At 45.4% G+C, this 20,760-nt stretch overlaps 5 protein-coding genes across 5 annotated transcripts; 4 read left to right on the top strand and 1 right to left on the bottom strand.

The window, feature by feature from the left end:
- Positions 1-5,975: 5,975 nt before the first annotated feature.
- DFJ58DRAFT_768940 (uncharacterized protein) lies at positions 5,976-6,521 on the top strand. Its single transcript, XM_041388979.1, has 4 exons — positions 5,976-6,078; positions 6,131-6,306; positions 6,362-6,425; positions 6,450-6,521. The coding sequence occupies exons 1-4, from the start codon at positions 5,986-5,988 to the stop codon at positions 6,513-6,515; spliced, it is 399 nt and encodes a 132-aa protein (XP_041247923.1). The 5' UTR covers positions 5,976-5,985; the 3' UTR covers positions 6,516-6,521.
- A 3,307-nt stretch (positions 6,522-9,828) lies between these two features.
- On the top strand, positions 9,829-10,524 carry DFJ58DRAFT_768935 (uncharacterized protein; the record flags this gene model as incomplete). The annotated part of the gene is made up of 4 exons (XM_041388978.1): positions 9,829-9,839; positions 9,902-9,944; positions 10,068-10,105; positions 10,161-10,524. The coding sequence occupies 4 exons, from the start codon at positions 9,829-9,831 to the stop codon at positions 10,312-10,314; spliced, it is 246 nt and encodes an 81-aa protein (XP_041247922.1). The 3' UTR covers positions 10,315-10,524.
- Positions 10,525-12,833: 2,309 nt separating this feature from the next.
- On the bottom strand, positions 12,834-15,161 carry DFJ58DRAFT_714447 (uncharacterized protein; the record flags this gene model as incomplete). Its single annotated transcript, XM_041384019.1, has 7 exons — positions 12,834-12,932; positions 12,957-12,990; positions 13,074-13,169; positions 13,278-13,446; positions 13,483-13,546; positions 13,645-14,486; positions 15,101-15,161. 7 exons carry the CDS (start codon positions 15,159-15,161, stop codon positions 12,834-12,836), a joined length of 1,365 nt encoding a protein of 454 aa, XP_041247921.1.
- Positions 15,162-16,138: 977 nt separating this feature from the next.
- DFJ58DRAFT_654426 (uncharacterized protein) lies at positions 16,139-16,570 on the top strand (the record flags this gene model as incomplete). The annotated part of the gene is made up of 2 exons (XM_041381788.1): positions 16,139-16,369; positions 16,424-16,570. 2 exons carry the CDS (start codon positions 16,139-16,141, stop codon positions 16,568-16,570), a joined length of 378 nt encoding a protein of 125 aa, XP_041247920.1.
- Positions 16,571-18,942: 2,372 nt separating this feature from the next.
- DFJ58DRAFT_838212 (uncharacterized protein) lies at positions 18,943-20,339 on the top strand (the record flags this gene model as incomplete). The annotated part of the gene is made up of 3 exons (XM_041392441.1): positions 18,943-19,407; positions 19,459-19,733; positions 20,228-20,339. 3 exons carry the CDS (start codon positions 18,943-18,945, stop codon positions 20,337-20,339), a joined length of 852 nt encoding a protein of 283 aa, XP_041247919.1.
- Positions 20,340-20,760: the final 421 nt, after the last annotated feature.

The raw sequence follows: 20,760 nt of genomic DNA, 5'->3' as shown, positions 1-20,760 counted from the left end.
TGACAGCGTCAGGCACCAGCTGGAGGTCTCTGATGAAGACATCAAAGTGAATATCCCAGACATCAAAGCGAATATCCCAGGTTTGAATGGAAGACGCCAGCGATTAAAGGTTGATAGTCTATTATGTAACGAGGAACGAGTGTAGGAATAGAGTTAAGTCTTTGCGCAAGCGTCGGGGGGCAGTACGAACCTTCTGACTTCGTACTGCAACGTCGCGCCGTATCGTCTCAGTCGTCCTCAACGACGACGTTCTTCCTCCTTCTCTTTTCTCCGTTCTTCCTACTCTTGCTACTACTCTTAGAAACACTCAGTCAATTTCTCCAAAACACACTCTTAGCAAACACTCTCCGAATTCACCCGGCCTACCACGCAACGCATCTTAGCAGACCCAGCGCTGGAAGCGCAGCCCAATTTCGAGTCAGCAGCATACGCGGGATGGCTCAACGCCCTTGTGGCAGGGGGCACGGCCAGAGAAGATGCACTCGAGCAAATGGCTGAAGGCTGGAGACTCGAGCGCCAGGAACGCATTATCCTTTGGCAGCAACAGAATGAGGAAGATGCTCGCACCCTGCAAGAACAGTTAGAGCGCGAGAGAGCTGAAAAAGAGGCCGAGGAACAGCTAGAGAGGCGCGAAGCTGAGAAGAAAAAGCCCAAGATCAATGATTTTGATGAAGGGGCTCTTGTTGCAGACGTTATCATACCTCGCCCATCCCAGTATGCTATCCAAAGGATCAAGAACATGGAGTATGTAGAATTGTGGTACTTTAGCCCTGACGGTTGCCACGAGGCTTCCACCACCTCTAGGTCCACGTCAGACTCAGATGACGCTTTTGGCTTCGCCAAAGTGGATGGTGTAGTTGCCCTCAAGACGATCGCGTCTTTCAAAGCCTCTCAGAAGGCTCTACAGGATCATGACCTATCTTGGCGGCAGTTTGACCTCGCAAAGACCAGCTTTCTTGTGCACATTGAAAAGAACAACTGGCCGCAAAAGCATCAGCAGGCTTTAGCATTATTTTTCACGCTCATTACCAACCATGAGCATCGCATGCGGCCACGAGGAGAAAAGGCTCTGCTTCGCTACGCAGGATTTGTGCGCCGTGAATGGCATGATCGCTTAGCGCAAGACCAAGGGTTCAACATTGGTTTATTCAATAATGCCCTATACAACTCGATATCTGACGACGTATGGGAGGCTGAACGAGATGAGGGTCTCAAAATGGTGCGTAGTGCGTCACCCACCAACATTCGATCACTGACCAATTTCTTTCATATATTCAATCTCACTTCGGAAACGGACCCTGCTGGCTGTCTAAATGCTTTCACTCTTGGCTATCCCTGCTTTCGGGGTACAATTCCCATCTGCTTCCCACGTGCTAACACATATGTATATGACTTCGTCTTCTGTCTTCCGCTCTCCCTTGCTTGCGCTCGCTATGCTGCCGCTCTATCTACCCTCATGCTGACACAAACTCCTGTGCTCCCGCTTTCCTGTGTCCCTCTCAAACAACTTAACCGCTGCTTCGCTTATGCCCACACTGCTTTCGCACATCCCTGTATACCATGGTTTAACCAAATCTTTGCTTTCGTATAATTGTTCGAACCCTGGCTTACTCGAATCCTTTCATGCTTGCTCTATCTCACTCAGTTGCAAAACTCGCTTGCAGTTCCCAACACTTCCTTCCGTTCTCGGGGGAGAGACATGAGTTCCAGCCGAAACGGGCATGCAGAGACGGTACCTCTTGTGAATGATGGCCGCTATCACCCGTACCGCCCTGCTAACCAAATGGCAAAGAAACCACAGAAGTCGCAGCAGTTTTTTCCAGCGGGCGCAGGCCAAACCAGCCCATCAGCCTGCGCCCTATGCCTCGGCCGGTTCCGTCACCCCATCCACAAATGCGCATCCGAGTTCCTATGGGACAAACGAACCAAGACTCGATGTCGTCGAAACGCAGAGGGTCACTTGGTCAATCCAGAGGGCCTCGAAATCTGCTACGACTGGCAGAGACCCAAGGGATGCACCAACCCCTCTCGAACTCATGTGCACGAATGTTCAGGATGCGGAGCAAAGGATCACGGAGCTCAAGACTGCCCTCAAAGCGAGAGCATCTAACGCTATCACTCCCTATAGGCCTGAGGCCTGGCTGCAGTTTCTCATTTCTTCAAATCTCATACGTAAATATGCACATATTCCGAATGGTTTTCGCTTTGGTTTCATGGGCAGCGTCCCAACCATATCTCAAACTTATACCCCACCTAATAACCCCTCACTACATGCACATTTTGACGCCTTTACTGCCATTCTGGACCGTGAATATTCCACTGGTCGTTATATCGGACCTATATCTAAATCAGAGACTGAAGAACTCATTGGTCCTTTTCAGACAGCCCCACTCTCCATGGTTCCTAAGCCGGGAAAGCCAGGAAGATTCCGTCTCGTACAAAACCTCTCATTCCCGCTTTGTCCATCAGCTACAGTATCATCCATTAATTCCTCTATCGACTCTAACTTATATCCATGCACGTGGGGCACAGCATCAACAATCTGTCTACTCATCTGGTCTCTCCCCCCAGGATCTCAGGCAGCTGTTCGTGACGTGGCTGAAGCCTACCGCACAGTACCTCTTCATCCTTCTCAATGGCCAGGCTTGGTCATCAGGACAGGAGAAGACAGCTTTGCAATTGATTCTAGCTTTTGTTTCGGGTTCTCGGCATCAGCGGGAACCTATGGTGAGGTTGCAGATGCTGGTGCAGACATATTCCGATCACAAGGAATTGGTCCTGTATCCAAATGGGTGGATGATCACCTATTCATTCGGATTCTGCGAGAGCACCTTGCCAGCTACAACAACCTGCGCAAATCTCGTGCTGCTATCATTGCACGAAATGGTGGCATGCTTATTGAAGGAGGTCGAAAATGGTATCGTGGTTCAACCATGCCTGACGGCAGAATTGAAGAGTTTGACGAAGACTGTTCATTTCCCATCATTGATCTCTCAACAGCCTCCCCGCGATCGCCAGAAGATGCTCGCTTCACATTTTGCTTTGACGACATCAACCGCCTATCCAAAATTCTTGGAATACCCTGGGAACTGGCAAAGGACATCCTTTTCTCGTCATGTGCCCCTTTTATCGGTTTCCTTTGGGACATCGAGTCGCGTTCTATCTCGATCCCACAGAGCAAGAAGGAGAAGTATGTGGCAGCTATCAGGGAATGGGAGATTCGGTCTTCGCACACACTACGGGAAGTCCAGGAGCTTTATGGGAAACTCTTACATGCTTCTCTGGTCCTCCCAGCGGGAAGAGCTTACCTCGTTTCTCTCGAAACCATGCTATCCATCTTTCACGACCGTCCACACATGCCTCGTTCCCCCCCCAAGCACACAGGTGATGACCTCCGGTGGTGGAAAGCCAGCCTCTCTCAATCACTCGTCTCTCGGCCAATCCCAGGGCCCGTCGAAGTCATTGACCCCCTCGGCTTACTCAGACGCTAGCTCAGGCACTGGCATCGCGATTTGGATCAACGGCAGATGGCGAGCGTGGCATCTCCTCCCAGGCTGGAAAGCCGAGGACAGAGACATTGGCTGGGCAGAGGCTGTCGGTATGGAATTCCTCATTATTGCACTCCTCGGTTCATGCCCAACGGGCAGCTGCATTAAAATATTCGGGGACAATCGAGGAGTTGTCGAAGGGTGGTGGAAAGGGCGTAGCCGCAACAGAGCCACCAATACTGTCTTCAAAAGGATCCATGAGCTCACTGCATCCGCACAATGCACTTTCCTCACGCGCTATGTACCCAGTAACTACAACCCAGCAGACGCTCCGTCCAGGGGAATCTACCCTCCCTCAGACCTACTGCTTCCCCCAATTAGCATTCCCCAGCCACTCCAACCCTTCATCACAAACTTCGACGATCCCGCTATCCCTTCTGAGTGCCATGCACGCAGCAAGAACGTCAAAGCGCTCCCACATGTCAATGACCGAGCCCGCTCGCGAGAATCAGCTGAGCACCTCAACGACGAGCTCCGTCGCCAAGGAGAAGAGCTCTTTAAAGCGACGCAAGCTTATTGCGGCTTATCCTGCTAATCTCAGCCCTCGGGTTTCCGTCCTAAGACCCCATTGTGCAGCTAAGGACAGGCTCCGTCTATGGCGACCAGCCACTGATGACGAATCATTATCTTCCCTTCCTCACGCCGATGCACAGCGCATTCAAGATGTCATGATCCACGCATGGGCCGGCAGCACCCAGGAGGCATATGGAAGTGGCATCCTTGCCTACCATGTGTACTGTGACTCAAATTCCATCAACGAAGCCATGCGTGCACCAGCGTCTTCTGAACTCATTTCAGCTTTTATTTCAGACTTAGCCGGATCATATTCAGGGAAAACTATATCGAGTTATGTCCACGGTATTCGTGCATGGCACATCTTACATGGAAAATCATGGTCCTTAGATGACGACAAAATAGATGCCATGCTAAGAGCAGCCAAGAACCTCACGCCCTCGTCATCAAGAAGGAAGAAAAGACCACCTTACACTGTGGCTTTCATAACTAGCATCTTGCAGAAACTAGACCCCAACAACCCTCTCGATGCCGCAGTGGGTAGCTGTCTCACAACAGCCTTTTATTCAATGGCCAGAGCTGGAGAATTCACGGTCCGAACCCTTTCATCATTCGATCCCTCCATTCATGTCAAACGATCCGACATTCGCCATGAAACAGACCGCAATGGGCTCGCGACTACAGTTTTTCATTTGCCCCGCACGAAAACATCGCAAAATGGGGAGGATGTTTTCTGGGCGAAACAAGAGGGCCCTACTGATCCTGAGGCAGCATTATCCAACCATCTCAACATCAACAACCCCCACTTCGATATCGCACTCTTTTCCTATAAGTTCGGCGAGGCACACCGTCCTTTGACAAAAACGAAGTTCATCACACGGCTCGCTCGCGCTGCAAAGGATGCTGGCCTTGACCCGTTGCAAGGCCACGCTATCAGAATAGGCGCCACCTTGGAATACCTCCTCCGAAACATCCCATTCGAAGTCGTCAAGACGATGGGAAGATGGGCCAGTGATGCCTTCCAGATCTATCTTCGAGATCACGCTCAGATTCTCGCACCATACCTTCAAGCAACGCCTGCCATTCAAGATGAATTCCTGCGGCACACAATGCCCCGCATTCGGTGACGGGTTCTTCATGTAAGCATCCATCCTCCTCCTAGTTCTATGGGTATCTTCGGTTCGCTCGATGCGTCGTCGGACTCCTAGACATTTGGGAACCGCAGCTCACCTTTTATCTGGCAGGACACGCAACTCGGGACCGGGAGGCGCTGCACGCCTTCGCCCAAATCGCTCAGAAATAGGATATGTCGAGGATCGCGAACATCGAGTATTCATAGCACGGTAGTCGAGACAATGTTAATGTGATTCTCCAAGCAGAACTGCTCCAAGTGACTCGCAAAGACGGCAGATTTTGATCATGTCACCAAGGATGTGCTCACCGCCGCTACATCCATTTACCGCTGTCTTGTGGTCACTCAGGCACCTTTTCCTGAGATGCTGTTGGTCAAAACCAAGTTAGCGAAATGTGCCTGGCATGAGGCATCTGATATTACTGGACTTACTGTTCAACTTACGCCTTCATTGGTGAAAATGGCAAGCACTCTGTTAGGTTCTTGTCCTGACCTTGATTGATGTTTTATGACGGTGTAGATAATGAGGCGCATGTCCCATGTGTGTGGGGAGCTCAAAACAAAGATGCGTGGTCTCACGGCCTTGTTTTTTGGGTTCTGGGCGAGCCGTTCAATGGCGGCTGTTAAGGCCAACCGTGACTTGGCCGAGTCATTGAAGGAAGGGACATCATTTGTTTTTAAGGTATGTCAGCCTGATCATCATTAGGCAATGTCTGACTGTGTGAGTGAAAGGATTGGGAGATGAAATCTGGCATATACAAAGCAGAGTTGATCCAGAAAGCAATCAATGATATGTGGTTTGCAAACCACATGGATGAAGGTATACTCTATGCTAAATACTTCAATCCTTTACCTGTGAAAATGATTGCGCTGGTACTCGCGGTGGTGAGTACTTTGGAGGTGTCAGATAGTTGGCGCAGCAGCTAAAGTCCGACAGATGGAATGTTGTATTGACGAGTGGTCCACTGGAGTAAGGGACGACATTAAATTCTCCTCGGTGTCTTATGCTCCGGTCTACCTGGCCCATCTGGACTTGTTGCAGCGGTTTGACGGGCACACTGCTCTTTACAAGTTACTGGAGACAATTCGTGATACTCTGCTTGATGTGGCTCGGTGCGTATCTGGCTACTTGCATTGATTGTTAGCCTAACCTAACACTGACGATAAGGTTACATGCTGGTGGTATAAACCCACTCAAGACAGCAGTATCTGTCGACGCCTTCACCAATGATGTATTCAATGATGCGATCTGAGAGTTTGAGGTCGAAATGGGAGCGGCGCGAGAAGGGCGTCCTGAAGGGGTAGAGGCTGGTGATGCTTGATGCTTCAGGAGGCCACTGGTTCTTACAAGTGTCGGAGGTATGGTTATTCAAGTCGTTGCCACCCTGAATACATTCAATTTTGTTGATGTGCGGTTCTGACGGGTTTGGTATGGCGAGAGCTACAGTGCCAACATGCAGGTTCCTGGTACTACTACGTTGATTCCTGTGGTACTATGTAGAATGTGTAGTGGCCTGTAGCTCTGTAGCCGTTTGCTATAAGAAGTTACTGTAGTGCTATACACCTAACGGTGTGACTATCTAGCAGGGTATAGTAGGGACTTGACACATTGGACTATATGTACTATACTGACTATATAGCAACCTGTAGACAAGGGTATTTTTACTGATGTTCTCAGGTTGCCATCAGTGTTGATTTGGAGTTGCTGTTCTTTCTAGTGCTGCCAAAGTCCGGTTCAGTCCAGTTCTTGGGACAAATTTTCCGAACGCCAAACTGGACCAGAGGTTTGGTTCAACCATTTGGTCGAACCCTGGACCGAACATCACCGAACACGTTTGGGAGGTCCGGCTCGACTAAGCTTGCAGACGACGGGCTGCCTGTTTTATCGTAGAGGTCTCTTGGGACCATGAGAGCTCCACCATGCTGTTCCAAACACCACAAACACCATGCACAAATGGCCATTAAGATTTTAGGGTATAGCATGGGTATACCCGCGGGTCGGAAGATCAACACTGTACCTGTTGAAGTGCATGGTCATTGATGATATTAAAATGTTGACTCACTGAACTTCGTTGCTCGTGTGCATTCGATAAGTATGATGGACAGGCTGTTGTCCTTTTCGAGTAAAAACAGAGAAAACTGATTCGCTCGTAGCCTCTACCTTTCTGCCGCTAAATGCATGTCAAGCTTTAAAAATGAATAGACTGCTGAACGCCAAGTTTTCTTGAGTGCATCTGTGAGTGAAAATTAATCAAGGTCTACGCAAACGCGAGCAATAAGTTCACATACTTAGATCAGTTCCGTCATCCTGCTCAGCGGCAGGAGGTGCATTGTTTTCGTCAACATTGGATTGCAACTCGGAGGGGATTGCTTTGGCCTGTGGAAGGATAAGCTTAACAATATTGTCCACTATGGGCTGCAGAGATGACGATACATCTGAACACGTCAAGGTAGACTCAGCAAGCAAGGCCATATCATTGGCAGTAGACTGATTAACTATGATGATGGAGTACTCGACACTGTACCCGTACCCGCCATACCCGTGACCCCCATACCTGCGGTGTGGCCTATATTCATGCTATACCCTATGGCTGTTCGAGTCGCGATAGCTGGGACCGCAAGAAAACTAATATCAACAGCAAGTATCACAGTAGACTGAGATGGTCATTTATTGCATGACAATTTGAAATGAAAGTGCAACTGACAAATATTGTATATCTCAATAGCTGTTTACAAAATTGAAATTGATTATCGGCCACCAATTGGGATCATTCGAGATGAAGGTGATGTTCGAGGGATGGATGTAAGCGAGTGGGGAATGTTAGTGTATAATGACAGTGCTAGATAGAAAAATAATCAGAAAATGGGAATCATGGACTATCAGCTGAAACTCACAGAAAAGCCTCATCAATCGAGCTGAAATCAGTAAATGTATCAGGAGCAATCAACTGACATTCCATGACACTTACCAGCAATCCACACGGAGTGCTCACTAACTCTCTGGACTCGGGGGGTGGCTGGTATGTAGAAAACAGCATCAAAATTGAGGTAGTGTAGGGCGCTGACAGATGACAGTCCTGGTGGGGTTCGAACATGTCTGAACCGGTTCTGGGTAGCTCCGAACCCTGAACCGGACTTAAGGTTCAGTCCAGGGGCCATGCCAGACCTGGGACTGGACCTTGAGTCCGGTTTGGAAAGGTTCGGGTTTGAACTGAGGTTCAGAACCGGACTGCGGCAGCACTAGTTCTTTTGTATTCCCCTTGATCCCTATTCCTACTTGGCCCAACGTGATGCTCGATTGCCATGGTGGCATAATCCTTTCAGCCCTTTAATGGCAGGGATCAAATGTTGAGGCTAGTATCACTTTACTTGGAATGTTGATATGGCACAGCACTATAATATTACATCTAGGACATTTTGGAGTTAGAGTCTTGACTCACTTACCAGTTTCCGCGAAAGTTTACATTGCGCAGTCCTGGTATATAAGGAATTACCGCACATTCCCAATGCCATTCTTCTATTGCACATCGCCTCACGATGGCTTTTTCCTAGCTCGGAAGCCCAGCAGATGTCAGTGATACATACATGACCATGTATCCTGATGGCGACTAAATGTCTACAGGTTGTTCTGCATGAACGCCCTTCTGGCAGCAAACAGTACTGGGACTTAGTCAGATTCTTGACATCAGGATAATAACATGATATTCTAGGCATTCTGATATATGACCATATGGTGACCCTACCAGAAGAAATTGCTTTTATTTGGTGTTGTCCGAAAGCACTGTCTGCGATGTTATTTCTGCTTAATCGCTATCTTGCCCTGCTCTGCAATATTTCCAACTTAGTTTTAAGTTTCATGCCAGCTTTCAGCTGAGGTTCTATTATTTCATTATGCATATACTGAGCTGGCAGGTTCACAACTTCTTTCTGCAGAGGTTTGTTTCATTTTGAGTCTGGTTCTTGAATATTGATTGACAAAGACTTAGCTGTTCAGAATACGAGCTATACAGGCAACTGACCTTTATTTTCCAAGCAATCATTGTTTGCCGTGAGTAGAAGTTCACTGCAAGAACTTCATATACTAAAAATTGCAGTTATAATGACCATTCACACTTATGCTCTCTATGGTGGTAGCAAGCGCCTGCTTACTTTGATGACAATCATAATGATTACTCTTGCGATAACAGTTTCTGTGAGTCTTTGAAGTTTGCGTAGAATTTTACAATCTTGTACTGATCGTTGCTAGGTGGAAGGTTTGGGGCATTATATGGGTGCTGCAGTCCTTTTGCCAGGAGTTGGCTGCTATGAAACATATACAGCAGCGGTGTACACCATCCTCTTTGTTGTTCTGCGTGCCTACTCAAAACTTGTTGCAGGGCCGTCTGTCAGTGAATCCCAAGTCTAATTTGCATGCCACAACCTTATCCAATTGCAGGTCTGGGGCTGGCATGGATGGCCAAAATGGTATTCAAATTACTGATCTTCATCCTCACAGTGTACAGGATTTGCAAAACTAGAGGCTTGCTGCAGTCGTCTCTAGTTACCAGGAAAAATATCATCGATATCATGTTTCATGATGGTATAATTTTCGTTGCATCTGAATTGTACACACTGAATCAACCAAATACAGGTGCGATGTATTTCGGGTGAGGGTGCTGGCGAGATTGTGATTCAAGTGATTCTGATCCCATCATCTGCATACCTTCAGAGCGATGACGCTTGTTAACATACTGAACATCTTGACATTCTACGTGAGTGAACGAATGAACATCGATAGAGTCATTAATCACTTACAGCTTGAATCAGTCTGGTTCAGTGAGTACATACAGTCTCAGTCTCATATTCAGATTTACTATTTCCTGACAATTGACAAGGTTGCTGTTAGAGGCAGTCTCTCCTCGTTGACTAGCTGGTGAGTGGTCGATGCAATAAGTACGACTTGCGATTAAGTATGACATGACATTCAGCTTGTCCGTTACTCTGATCTCCCGTCTGATGCTTAATCTACACAAATCTATCGATACTGGCATTTGCTCCATCCCTGCCCAGGACGAGGGTCCCAGCCTCGCTGTTTTTACCACCAGGATCAACGTACAGTCCGCGATTTCCTCTCACCATTGATAGGCTGGCATTGGACTCTGTTTCTGGATGCGAAGGTACGGAGATACTTGATGGGAGTGAAAAGTTGTTCTTGTAGTCATTTTCTTGAATGCAGGGGCGGACAACGCTGCACCCGCGCTGGCAGCTACGCGTCCTTAGATGCAATCTCATCTTTGGGTGTAGACAGTATGTTCATTATGCTAATTATTTTCCAATAATCATTTGTGTTCGTCGGTGATCAGATAATGTTGTAATCAAGCCTCTCACGACGGGGTGTCATAACCTGTTGTTGAGAAGACTTTATCTCCAGCTGCCAACCAAACTGTCCAGGGACATTGCTTCCGCGTTATTTCCCATTTTAGGTAATTTCTTGCTTTGTGCAATATTGCCATCATCACATCGACAAAAGAGACCAAACTATGCATACCACGTAACAGGCCATAACAGCCAGTACAAGGTATACAATTGCTACATTGCCTACAAACAACTTACAGACTTGTGAGCTATGATATAAGTCTGTGCATGCGACTGATTTATATATACACTACAAGCCTTGTGATATTTGTACTATCTCTTGGTAGAGGCTAACATTCAATACATGCTGCTACAACTCTTGTGACATTTTGTGCTTCCAGGTGGTCCCTTGTACGGGTATTGTTTATATGCATTCTCATCTGATCACAATAATGGGCAAATCAAATTGCACTGCATTAACTACTAGAGTACATTTAAATATAGGCTATAACTAACAAGCACAAGCTGATATTGACAGATATATGAGGGGGAAGTACTGAACGTGAAAAAGGTGATGAGGCGATGATTCATGATAGGTGCAGCAGCAGACTGAAGGACAAACAAAAGAAAAAGTGGAATTGATGACAATGCGAGAAGGCGCGAGAGAATGCAAGAAGGGTGCAAGATTGTGTGAGAGGGTGGAGTACAGTTTCAGATGATGGGGGAGGATGTAGAAGGCTACTAAAAGTTAGAAGTCGAGGAGAAATGAGAACACTTACATGCACAAGGTAGCAGCAGGTACACAAAGTATAATATATAAAAAGGAAGAGACAGAAGAAGAAAAATGTAGTATGGATGACATGAGATGGAGTTGAGTGCAGGAAACGCAAGTGGGCAGGAAATTTTGACTTTGTAAGAGAAAGAGGAAAACTCACTAAAATGATGCAAGTGGATGCGAGATGGCGCAGTAAGGTGAGTGGGGGTAGCAGAATGCAAGAGGCGGCAGCTGCAGGGTGTAGGCGGTCATGGTAAGGTTTCAAGTTGGTATAGGGTATGGTTGAAAAGTCGATATTTTTCAACAGCTGTTTAAAATACCTGTTAATTGAACACTGTTAAAAATTGTCGTGTCCCAAGGCCTGTTGAATAATATAGGGTGTGTGGTGTAGTGATTACCAATTGTTTAACGCCGGAAATAGCCATTTCAACGCTTACCTCTACCACCATCAGCATCAATGCACTGCCAAGTCAGTCAGCATGGACCTCACCTCTATTTTGTCTCTAATCCTTCGTCGCTACCGACTCGTTCGATCCTTATATTATTCTTCGTCACCGTCGCCCCATTCTCAGTTTGCCGTCTACAAAACTGTCAAGTTCCACTATGCAACTATCGTCACTTTGTCAATACCATACCCTTTTATATCGCCACTCACTCGATCATTTCGTGTCCCCTTCCCCTTCAGTCTACTCTACCCTGTCAGGCGCAATGCCACTCCCTTCAGCGCCCGTCGTCACACAATCAATTCAGCATAGCTATACCCGACCCTTAGTATTTCGAAGTATAAAAGTAGCCCATGTACACTCACTACTACAGGCAATCATACCAGTCTTGCAGTCTCAGTCTCTCACTCGTTATCTAAATCACATCGCTATATCTATCGTTATTGTCTCGCACTCGCCTCGATCATTATCACATAACATTCATTAACGCTAATCTAGTTCTATAGCAGTTCAGCATCGCACTAGTGGTCTCCTCACCCCTTCGAACTCGCAACGAGAGCCACTTAGGTTCTTACAGTGGGAACATTTTGAATGAACTTTTGAGGCTCAAAAAAGTACCACTACCAACTTTGTTTACTTATGTATCAGGTGAGGTTGTCGAGGGCATGGAGCAGCGAGCTCATGAAGACGATCGAGAAGTATGGGACTGAATCTGGCAAGCCTATGGCCGAGGTTAAGATCACCGCTAGCGGTACAGTGTAAAACATGTGACTAATGCAGAAAGGTCTGGAGAAAGAAGATACTTATATTTGTCACAAATAACTTGTATGATGTGGCATTATAGATATTTTGAGAAAACCAGTGTGACTATGTCCGTATCGCAATCGCATAGATTATCGTAAGGTAGGCGTCATGTGAAATCATCGAACATCACATGATGTGACGACAGTGTGACAATCTCATGCAATCAGTTTGCTGGAGCGGCAACAGCGTTCGGAGTTACAATCATCATAGAATTAGGGGGAATTACAGTAGTAGACGAGCTATGTAGTGTAATAGTAGGATGTATATAGATTGATAATGTATATTTAACTTGAGTCAACACTAGTAGACTCTGAGGACAGATTTGTGGCCTTCTCAAGATTTATCAACAAGCCTTCAGGGAGGACTTGGTGTCCATGGTATTTCTTAATGGCCCATGCTGCTCATACACCATCAAGGCCTTCTTTATATGCATTAATAAATCTTCATGACCTCATTGCAAATCTGTGTAAAGAAAAGGGAATAAGTCAAACCAGATACTAATAGCTTAAACTACTACTACATACCGTTGCATGGTTAAAAGTGGTATAGAAGCCAGTGCAGCCACTACATTCTGCTCGAGATCTGCCTCTTTTGAAGATGGGGGATTGAGCCGATAGACCCTTTTGGCATATCCCCAACACATTTCAATAAAATTCAGTTCGCAGTGAAATTTTGGTAGAAAGATCACCCAAAAGCCTCAAGCTTCACATGTAGTTTCCAAAATGGACTTGACATTTGCAAAATCCAGTTCATTAAAGAGGATTTGGCGGCAACAGCAATCCTTTTTACCTGCCTTGCATTTGAATCCCTTGCACTCTGCAAGAAGGCCCTTTGTGTTGTATCCTCGTTCTTGAAGGATTTTCTCTGTCCCTTTGAACCACCCAGCTTGTGGGTGGCCTTCAGGAAAATAAAGCGGTTATGGGGTGCCATTACGAAGGTATGCAGGAGCCATTGGAATCTTCTTTTTCAATGGTTTTCCATCAGAGCCCATCATGGGCTTTCCATTGTTGTCAGTGACAATTACATCCACGCCCCATGTTTTTGATGGTTTTTTGGTATATGTCGGGCAGACAGCGCATCATCGGCTCGTTTAACATGTGTCATGGCATTATCAAAGATCAAAATATGATCTTCATTTGGGTAATATTTTTCAAGAATATCCATTGCACGCACAGCATGCTTTAGGATATCATTGCTGGAGTAATACCCATCGCGTGACTTTCCTGCCTTGAAAAGAACCTGCGCAGTTTCTTTTCCATCTGGGGACTGAAGAAAACCATAATCCGCCGATACAAAGTGTGCCACCATCAGCGACACACCCTCCCCTTTTGGCTGGGGAAGCGCATCTTCATCTTTGTGCTCCCATCGAACTTTATGGCGGTCATTTGCATAGAATGTGGATTCGTTGTGGAACCAGGCTACAATACGGCGAGATAACTCAGGGAGAGGGGGAGAATCTTCACAGGTGAGATCATCTTGTTTCCATGTTCGTAGACGTGCCTCGGTGCTTTCCCATGCAGGCAAAAATATATTTTGGCAATAATAAACAACATCATCACGTTCATGACCATCTGAATACTGCCCCCGTTTTTCTTTTTTCCACCAATAATCTAATTTCCAAAGCCACCGTTGAGCAGTTTTTAGTGAGATTGTATTTTTGAAACCATGGCACTTCTGAACAATAGGGTCATCAAGGTAATGCACTATATTCAGTGCACGAATATATTTCCCCACACTTTGCAGGTGTAATTTGATATCAGCTGCTAGCTCCTCGTCCTCAATGTGGGAGATTGCATGGCTTTTTTGGCACAGAGGTAAGTTTTTTCGATCTCGGATGTATGCCTTTGTCCACTGACATAGGCAGTGCGTGAACCATTCACCTTTTTCGAGTTGATGTGCAACTTGCAGCGCTGCCTTGCTCCAATTTCCTCGAGATGCTGGCAGATTTAGAGAATCTTCAAGGTTGATAAATAGAACAAGGAACTCTTTCATTGATTGGAGACGTTCTTCAAGTACATGATTGAGTTTAGGGTCCATGTATCCCATCTTATCCTTCCTCTTTGGCTTGAGAAGGTCTCGGAGGTCAGCTAATGCTTGTTTTGCAGCCTCAGCAGTTAGTGATGTTCAAGGCCCGGCTTCAGGCTGTGAGCCGGGCCTAACCGGGCCCACTTAGGCCAGGCCCAGCCGGGCTTTGTAGATGGCCTATGAAGGCTTAGAGCCGGGCTTTCAGGCCACGGCTTTCAGGTGCGTTTTCCTATGTTTTCGTTCAGTCGGCAATGGCCATGAAACTGTAATAGTTTCAGCCTCTGTCTGGGACAACTAATTTGAGTTTTTGAATTTTCAGAAAATCATCCACATATGGTGCTGCATGTATATTCCGACAGCGAGGAACCACCTACTAGTACGGCACGCCCTAAACGTGTTGCTGTGCTATCAGCGAAGGTAATTTGTGCAGATAATGCTGCTGATCAAGAATTAGCTTCACACAGGCGAGTTCACGATGATGCAAGTCGTGCTGCCAATGCTCTTTCAATCATTTCTGTGGCGATACCTCTGAATCCCCCATGTACCACATCTCCTACAAGTTCTTGTAGCCACAAAGTCACCATCATTGAGGTCGACGATGACGACAATGATATCAAGCTGATGGGCAGCACCCAAAAAAAGTGACTTACAAAAGGTACATTTATGTTTATACTATTTTGTTGGATATGTACTGACTAATACCTACATCATTACAGGCAAAAATGAGCTTATAGCCCTGATCCTCCCTGAACATGCAAACGAGACTGAGCACGCTGTGGTGTTCAAACTTTCTGTAGCCTTGCAGAGGCACTTTTCACTATGCATCTCTTATTGACACTTTCCTTAGATTAGGTTCGCACTTTTGCTGCTTACATAATCATCTTCCCTTTACCTAGGACTCTACAGTCATTACCTAGTTTTCCCTTGTTTCCAGTTCTTTGGTTGCTCCCCATTCACTTGGGTTATTCAGTAGCATCCCCTAGTTGTAGCTTTCCTAATTGTAGCTTCTCAGCTCACCAGATAGCTCCTGGAACATAGTTTTCTTACCTTGACTTGGAGTACCTTCTCCACTCTCTTTCTTTGAGCCTGAGCCTAGTCAGAGATCCTTTAGGGTCGAACGTTCTTGCTAGCAAGAGTAGCAGCTAGGAGAGCAGGAGACTCATATATTTTGGTTTGGTGCTTTTACCTACAGCCCAGCCATTTCTTGTCACCACAACGCACTGCATGCAACTAGTTCAGCAAACCATTCTGACGAAGTTGATGCTGATGGCTTCCTCAAGGATGTTCAAGTCATGAGCATCAACGAGGCCTCTGAAACCCCACATCAAGAGCAGCAAAGTTGAGACATCACCAAGTTTTTTTTCCGAGCCTTATGCTGACAAAGGCAAGAAGTATCAGAATTGTTGTTTGTGCAGGTAAATTTACATTTCCATCTCACGCACATTGTACTGACTATGTGATAGCAAGAAAATGAAAAAACCCATTGCTTTTGTCAATGAGGTGACAACTATGTGACGCCATATGGATGCTTCACACAGGGTAAGTATTGCCAACCCGAGAAAACATGCCACTAAATGTACATTCACAGAATGAATATCTTACATGGGCCAAAGCCGAGAAATTTGTCTCGATGTTACCAAGAGACACCAAGCGCCGCAAGCTAGATGCTGCTGCTGACTCTCAAGCACGACTCAACACCCACCTCCATGAGCCGCAACCAAAGGAACGGATCATCCCATACTCAGATGCAATCTTCCGCGAGGCCGCCATCGAATGGCTGATTGAAACTGACCAGGTATGGTTTTTTTAATTTAATTCTGGCAATTGGACACTTATCAGTTCACTGCAGCCTATTGACGCACTCAACCACAAGTCCTTCAAATATATGATTGATGTAGCAGCACGAGCTACCAACGGTGTCAAACTACCTAGTCGACCAAAGACACGCCAAGCCATTATCGACCTCTTCAAGTGTAATCTCACCAACCTTCGCTGATGGTTACTTGTAAGTCAGTTGTTGATTTTTTTGTCATTATTTCTAACGCAAACCACAACAAGAGCGATGCTGTGAAAGGACGGATCAATCTGACATGCGATGTCTTACTAGGATGTGAAAGGCAAGAAAACTCTCCAAATTTCACAATCCTCCACGGTCAACGGTTCAGACAATTACCAACGGTTGATAACGTGGTCATTCGTGGGGGACGAGGTGTGTTGAACTTTTCAAGCGAACGCTAGTGATGTGAAAGGGACAAAGAAACGATAGAAACTAATAATGATAGAAACCAATAGTAGCACAAGATAGTGCTATAACCTTCTGAATAATGTGTTGCAGCTGTATGCAATGAACTAGAACTATACTATATCCCTCTTAGATATTCCGTACTTATACTTCAGCAATGGAGAACAAATTCACTAGCGGGATCGTCCCAATACGTGGCCTCGAAACCAACTCTCTGCTGCTCAGGATCTCACAATGAGTAATGACGCAGTCCAGAATAGAGTACACCTTCTTGATGTAGTCTTAAGTGGCCAAGCTCTTAATATTCATTGACAGATTGTAGGTCTTATTTGTATCTACCCTAATTGATGAATAATATGTGAAATTCTCCCCACAGAACTTTTCCTGTGTCTAAAAGAGAACTAGAATGATTGAAGATGATAGAATCAAAGTTGGCTCAAGAATGTGGCCAAATACTTCTGAAGAATGTGAAGTATAATGTCAAAATAATGGAGCTAAATAAGCTAATATTTCTCCTGATATTCACTTGAATGTTCACTCAAATAATGGGGACAAAGAATCTAAGGGGTGAAAGAATGTTCCCCTACGTTCCCCTAACTGTGCTTCACTCTGTTAATACTTGGGAATCAAATTGATTGCTTCAAAAGAGGGGAAAATGAGCCCCCTTATATACTACTAGACTAGTGGCTGTGCTACTGATTACTAATGTACTATAGAATATTCCAGAATGTGTCAGAATTATTGAGAAAGAACTATAGAATGTTATAGAATGTTATGGAATGTCATAGAATGATTGGTAAGATACTCATAGAATGTTCTAGAATACTCAGCAAAGGCTGTGTTCAGGTCCTTCTAGCACTGCCTTATTGCTGTGCATTGATTACCAATCCATTCCAAGCTATTTATTTTATATTGTCAACTTGGTTTGGTTGGCACTGCCTTGAGTACATAGATGTAAATAAAGTGTGCATAGAATGTGTGTGTACATATGTTTGGCATAGGGGTAAATAAAATAAAGAATTATAGAAAGGATAAAGAGTACGTTAAGTATTTAATTTGAACCGCTAAGTCGTACCTTGGTGATACATGCTCAGAAGTGTCCAAAGTAAATTGAAGTAAGGTATAGAAAATTCAGGGGAAGTGCATAGACTATAGTAAGGAATTGCATGTATCATAAATTTGCCATGACCATGTATGAAACAGGTTTCGTGCATGTCAGCGATGCCTAGCAAGCATCAAATGTCGATGGCTATTTTGCCCTCACTGGTCACTGGATCGAAGAAACAACAGTTGGCGTTTGGACTGTTCAAAGTGCCCTTCTTGGCTTTACTCGACTGAACAATGCTCACAATGGTGTCCGTCTTGGTCAAGCACTGTTCAAATTAGTTAAATGTGTTGGGATTGCACATAAGGTAAGTAAAATTCTAGCTTCATAACAGTGTGGTGCTAATGAAGTTTCAGATTGGCTATATTATGTGCGACAACGCATCCAACAATGATACCATGCTGGAACATTTCGCAGTCCACATCGAAGCACACACCAAGAAGACATTCAATCATAAAAAACGGCGCCTTCGGTAAGAGTTTCTATGTCTTGTTTATTACTACCAATTCTCACATATATATTCAGGTGCTTGGCCCACATTATCAACCTCACAACTCAGGCGCTGTTGTCCATGCACAGCAAGTCAAGACACTATGACGCCACCCAACCTAACAATGATTTGCTAGCCCCGCGACTCACTCCGCACTTGAACGAGATGAGGTTGGATTAGTCCGATCAATCTGTGTCAAGGTTTGTCATCCGTCAAATGCACATATGTTATGTTGACATTGTTCATTGTAGGAGCGCTCCTCAGCTCAATGAAAGGATCTTTTTCAGAGTGTCCAGCATCGAGACGAAGATGGCCACACACCAATCAAACATTCCCAACAGTTGCTTCTCAACATGAAAGTAAGGTGGTCCTCAACATACACTATGCTTCAACATGCATTCGAGCTGCGAGATGTAAGTTCAATTTAGGACGTCAATGTTGTGCCCACTGATGTACATATATTAGGAAGTTGACTATTTTGTGGGCTGGCTCGGTCTGCAAGAGAAGGACTCAGCTAAACAGAAAAAGATTATGGACCTTGAGCTATCATCTGAAGAGTGGACATGTGTTCAATGTCTGCTCTCAATCCTCGGTGTACATATTTTAATCTTACTTGAATCATGGCTCACATCGAAACTACAGTATGCCGAGTTGTCACAGCAGTCCTTCTCATCTGAACAAGGACCAATGCTTCACTTAGCATTGCCTGCATTAGAGTCATTGCACAGCGCATGGTCGTCATGTTCTGGACGCATTAAGTATCTCGATTTTGCGGAGGGCCTGGATGCCGGTATTGAGAAGATTGCAAAGTATTATGAGAAGTCAAGCAGTTCTGATGCACATATTATGGCCATGTGTGCATTGTTCTTTCATGTACATATCACTCCAACTGACTTTCTAATGACATTTCTTGATCCGTCACAAAAGGAGACCCATATTCACAAGTATTGGGGCGAGGAATTGCTTGCCAAAGCACACGGACATGCAGAGGAGATGGTAACTACAATTCCCGAAGCTGTCATCACAATACACTAATGTTACATCTAGTACAAAGAACGGTATCTTGAAATGTACGGCAACAATCCTGACTCTAGGAATGGTGCCGAAGTCAAGGTCAGGAAGACAGGGAATTGCAAGCTTGATGCTCTGCTGCAAGAGCTCTCTGACAGCGAGGATGACAGTGACTCGATGCTGCAGCCCACCCTAATCTCTCACACAAGTTCTGTTACTCTCTCCGAAGCTGCGAATGAGCCATGGCGGCAAGACTTTCACGCTTACCTCAACTCCAAGGACTACCTTGGAGATATGACTATCGTGCAGTGGTGGGGCATCAATGCACCTTGATACCCAGTCTGGGCGTCACTTGCATGTGACTTCCTTTCCATTATGGCCACATCCGTGTCCAGTGAATGTGCATTCTCATCTGCAGGTATTACTATCTCCAAGTGCTGAAATCATCTCAAACACGACATCGTCGAAGCACTGCAGTGCTTGAAATGCATGATCAAACATGATCTCCTGTTTCACAAGGACCCATCTGTTGCAGGCAAGGTCGTAGATGATGCATTGTCCAAAGATAAGACTCCTGCTGATGCTCTCAATGAAGATGATGGGTGGGATGATGTTGCTGAGGATTTAGGTGAGAATGAGGAGCTGTTAGAATCAGATGATGAAGATGTTTGTATTCAAATGTTAGACGAAATTTGATTTACTTGCTTTTGATTTACTTGCTACATTTTTTTTGTATCACAAGGCCCTACATCAGCAAACTACCATGTTTGTCTACAGAAGACTTAAATTTGCATTCTCGCTACAGCCAACCACAGAACTTCACAGTACACACAAAGCTCACAGCATACAGTAGCTACAGCACCACTTACTTCCAGTCACTCACAGAGTCACAGTTTCTTCCAGGCTTTGACGAGTAGTAGACTCAATTACAGCAATCTCGGCTTCAAGTTGCAAGTGCTATAATCACACAGTAGTAGTATATACTATATTCTGCACTATTTACATCACTCGCAGTAGCGCGCTGAAAATTACGAACCAATGCAACAACATATATTTTGGACATATAAACGATATCACAAGAATCTACATAGTGCATAGTATATATTGAACATGAAAAAAATGACGAAAGTGCCGCCAACAAACAGAATTAATCAAGCCGAGTGGTGACATGCTGTGCATTTTCCAAGTTATCTGTGATGTGTTCAGACATCAGTTCATCCTGGGGTACCATCATAACAAGCTTACCGGTGTGCAAACATCCTTGTCTGGATAGAGGGGGCCTGAGCGTGAGGAGTCCAACCGTGCCTCTTGAAGGCAACTCGCATATATCCTAGGCCA

Source organism: Suillus subalutaceus (assembly GCF_016647625.1).
Source record: "Suillus subalutaceus strain FC151 chromosome Unknown DFJ58scaffold_16, whole genome shotgun sequence".
Classification (NCBI taxonomy): domain Eukaryota; kingdom Fungi; phylum Basidiomycota; class Agaricomycetes; order Boletales; family Suillaceae; genus Suillus; species Suillus subalutaceus.
This window is presented reverse-complemented; position numbering and strand designations above follow the sequence as displayed.

What these genes read in the sequence shown, in the direction of transcription:
- DFJ58DRAFT_768940 (XM_041388979.1), top strand. Translation starts at nt 5,986, where the DNA reads ATGTGGTTTGCAAACCACATGGATGAAGGTATACTCTATGCTAAATAC. An exon ending in TTGCGCTGGTACTCGCGGTG is followed by an intron (nt 6,079 to 6,130) that starts GTGAGTACTTTG and finishes AAAGTCCGACAG; the next exon opens with ATGGAATGTTGTATTGACGA. An exon ending in TCGACGCCTTCACCAATGAT is followed by an intron (nt 6,426 to 6,449) that starts GTATTCAATGAT and finishes GCGATCTGAGAG; the next exon opens with TTTGAGGTCGAAATGGGAGC.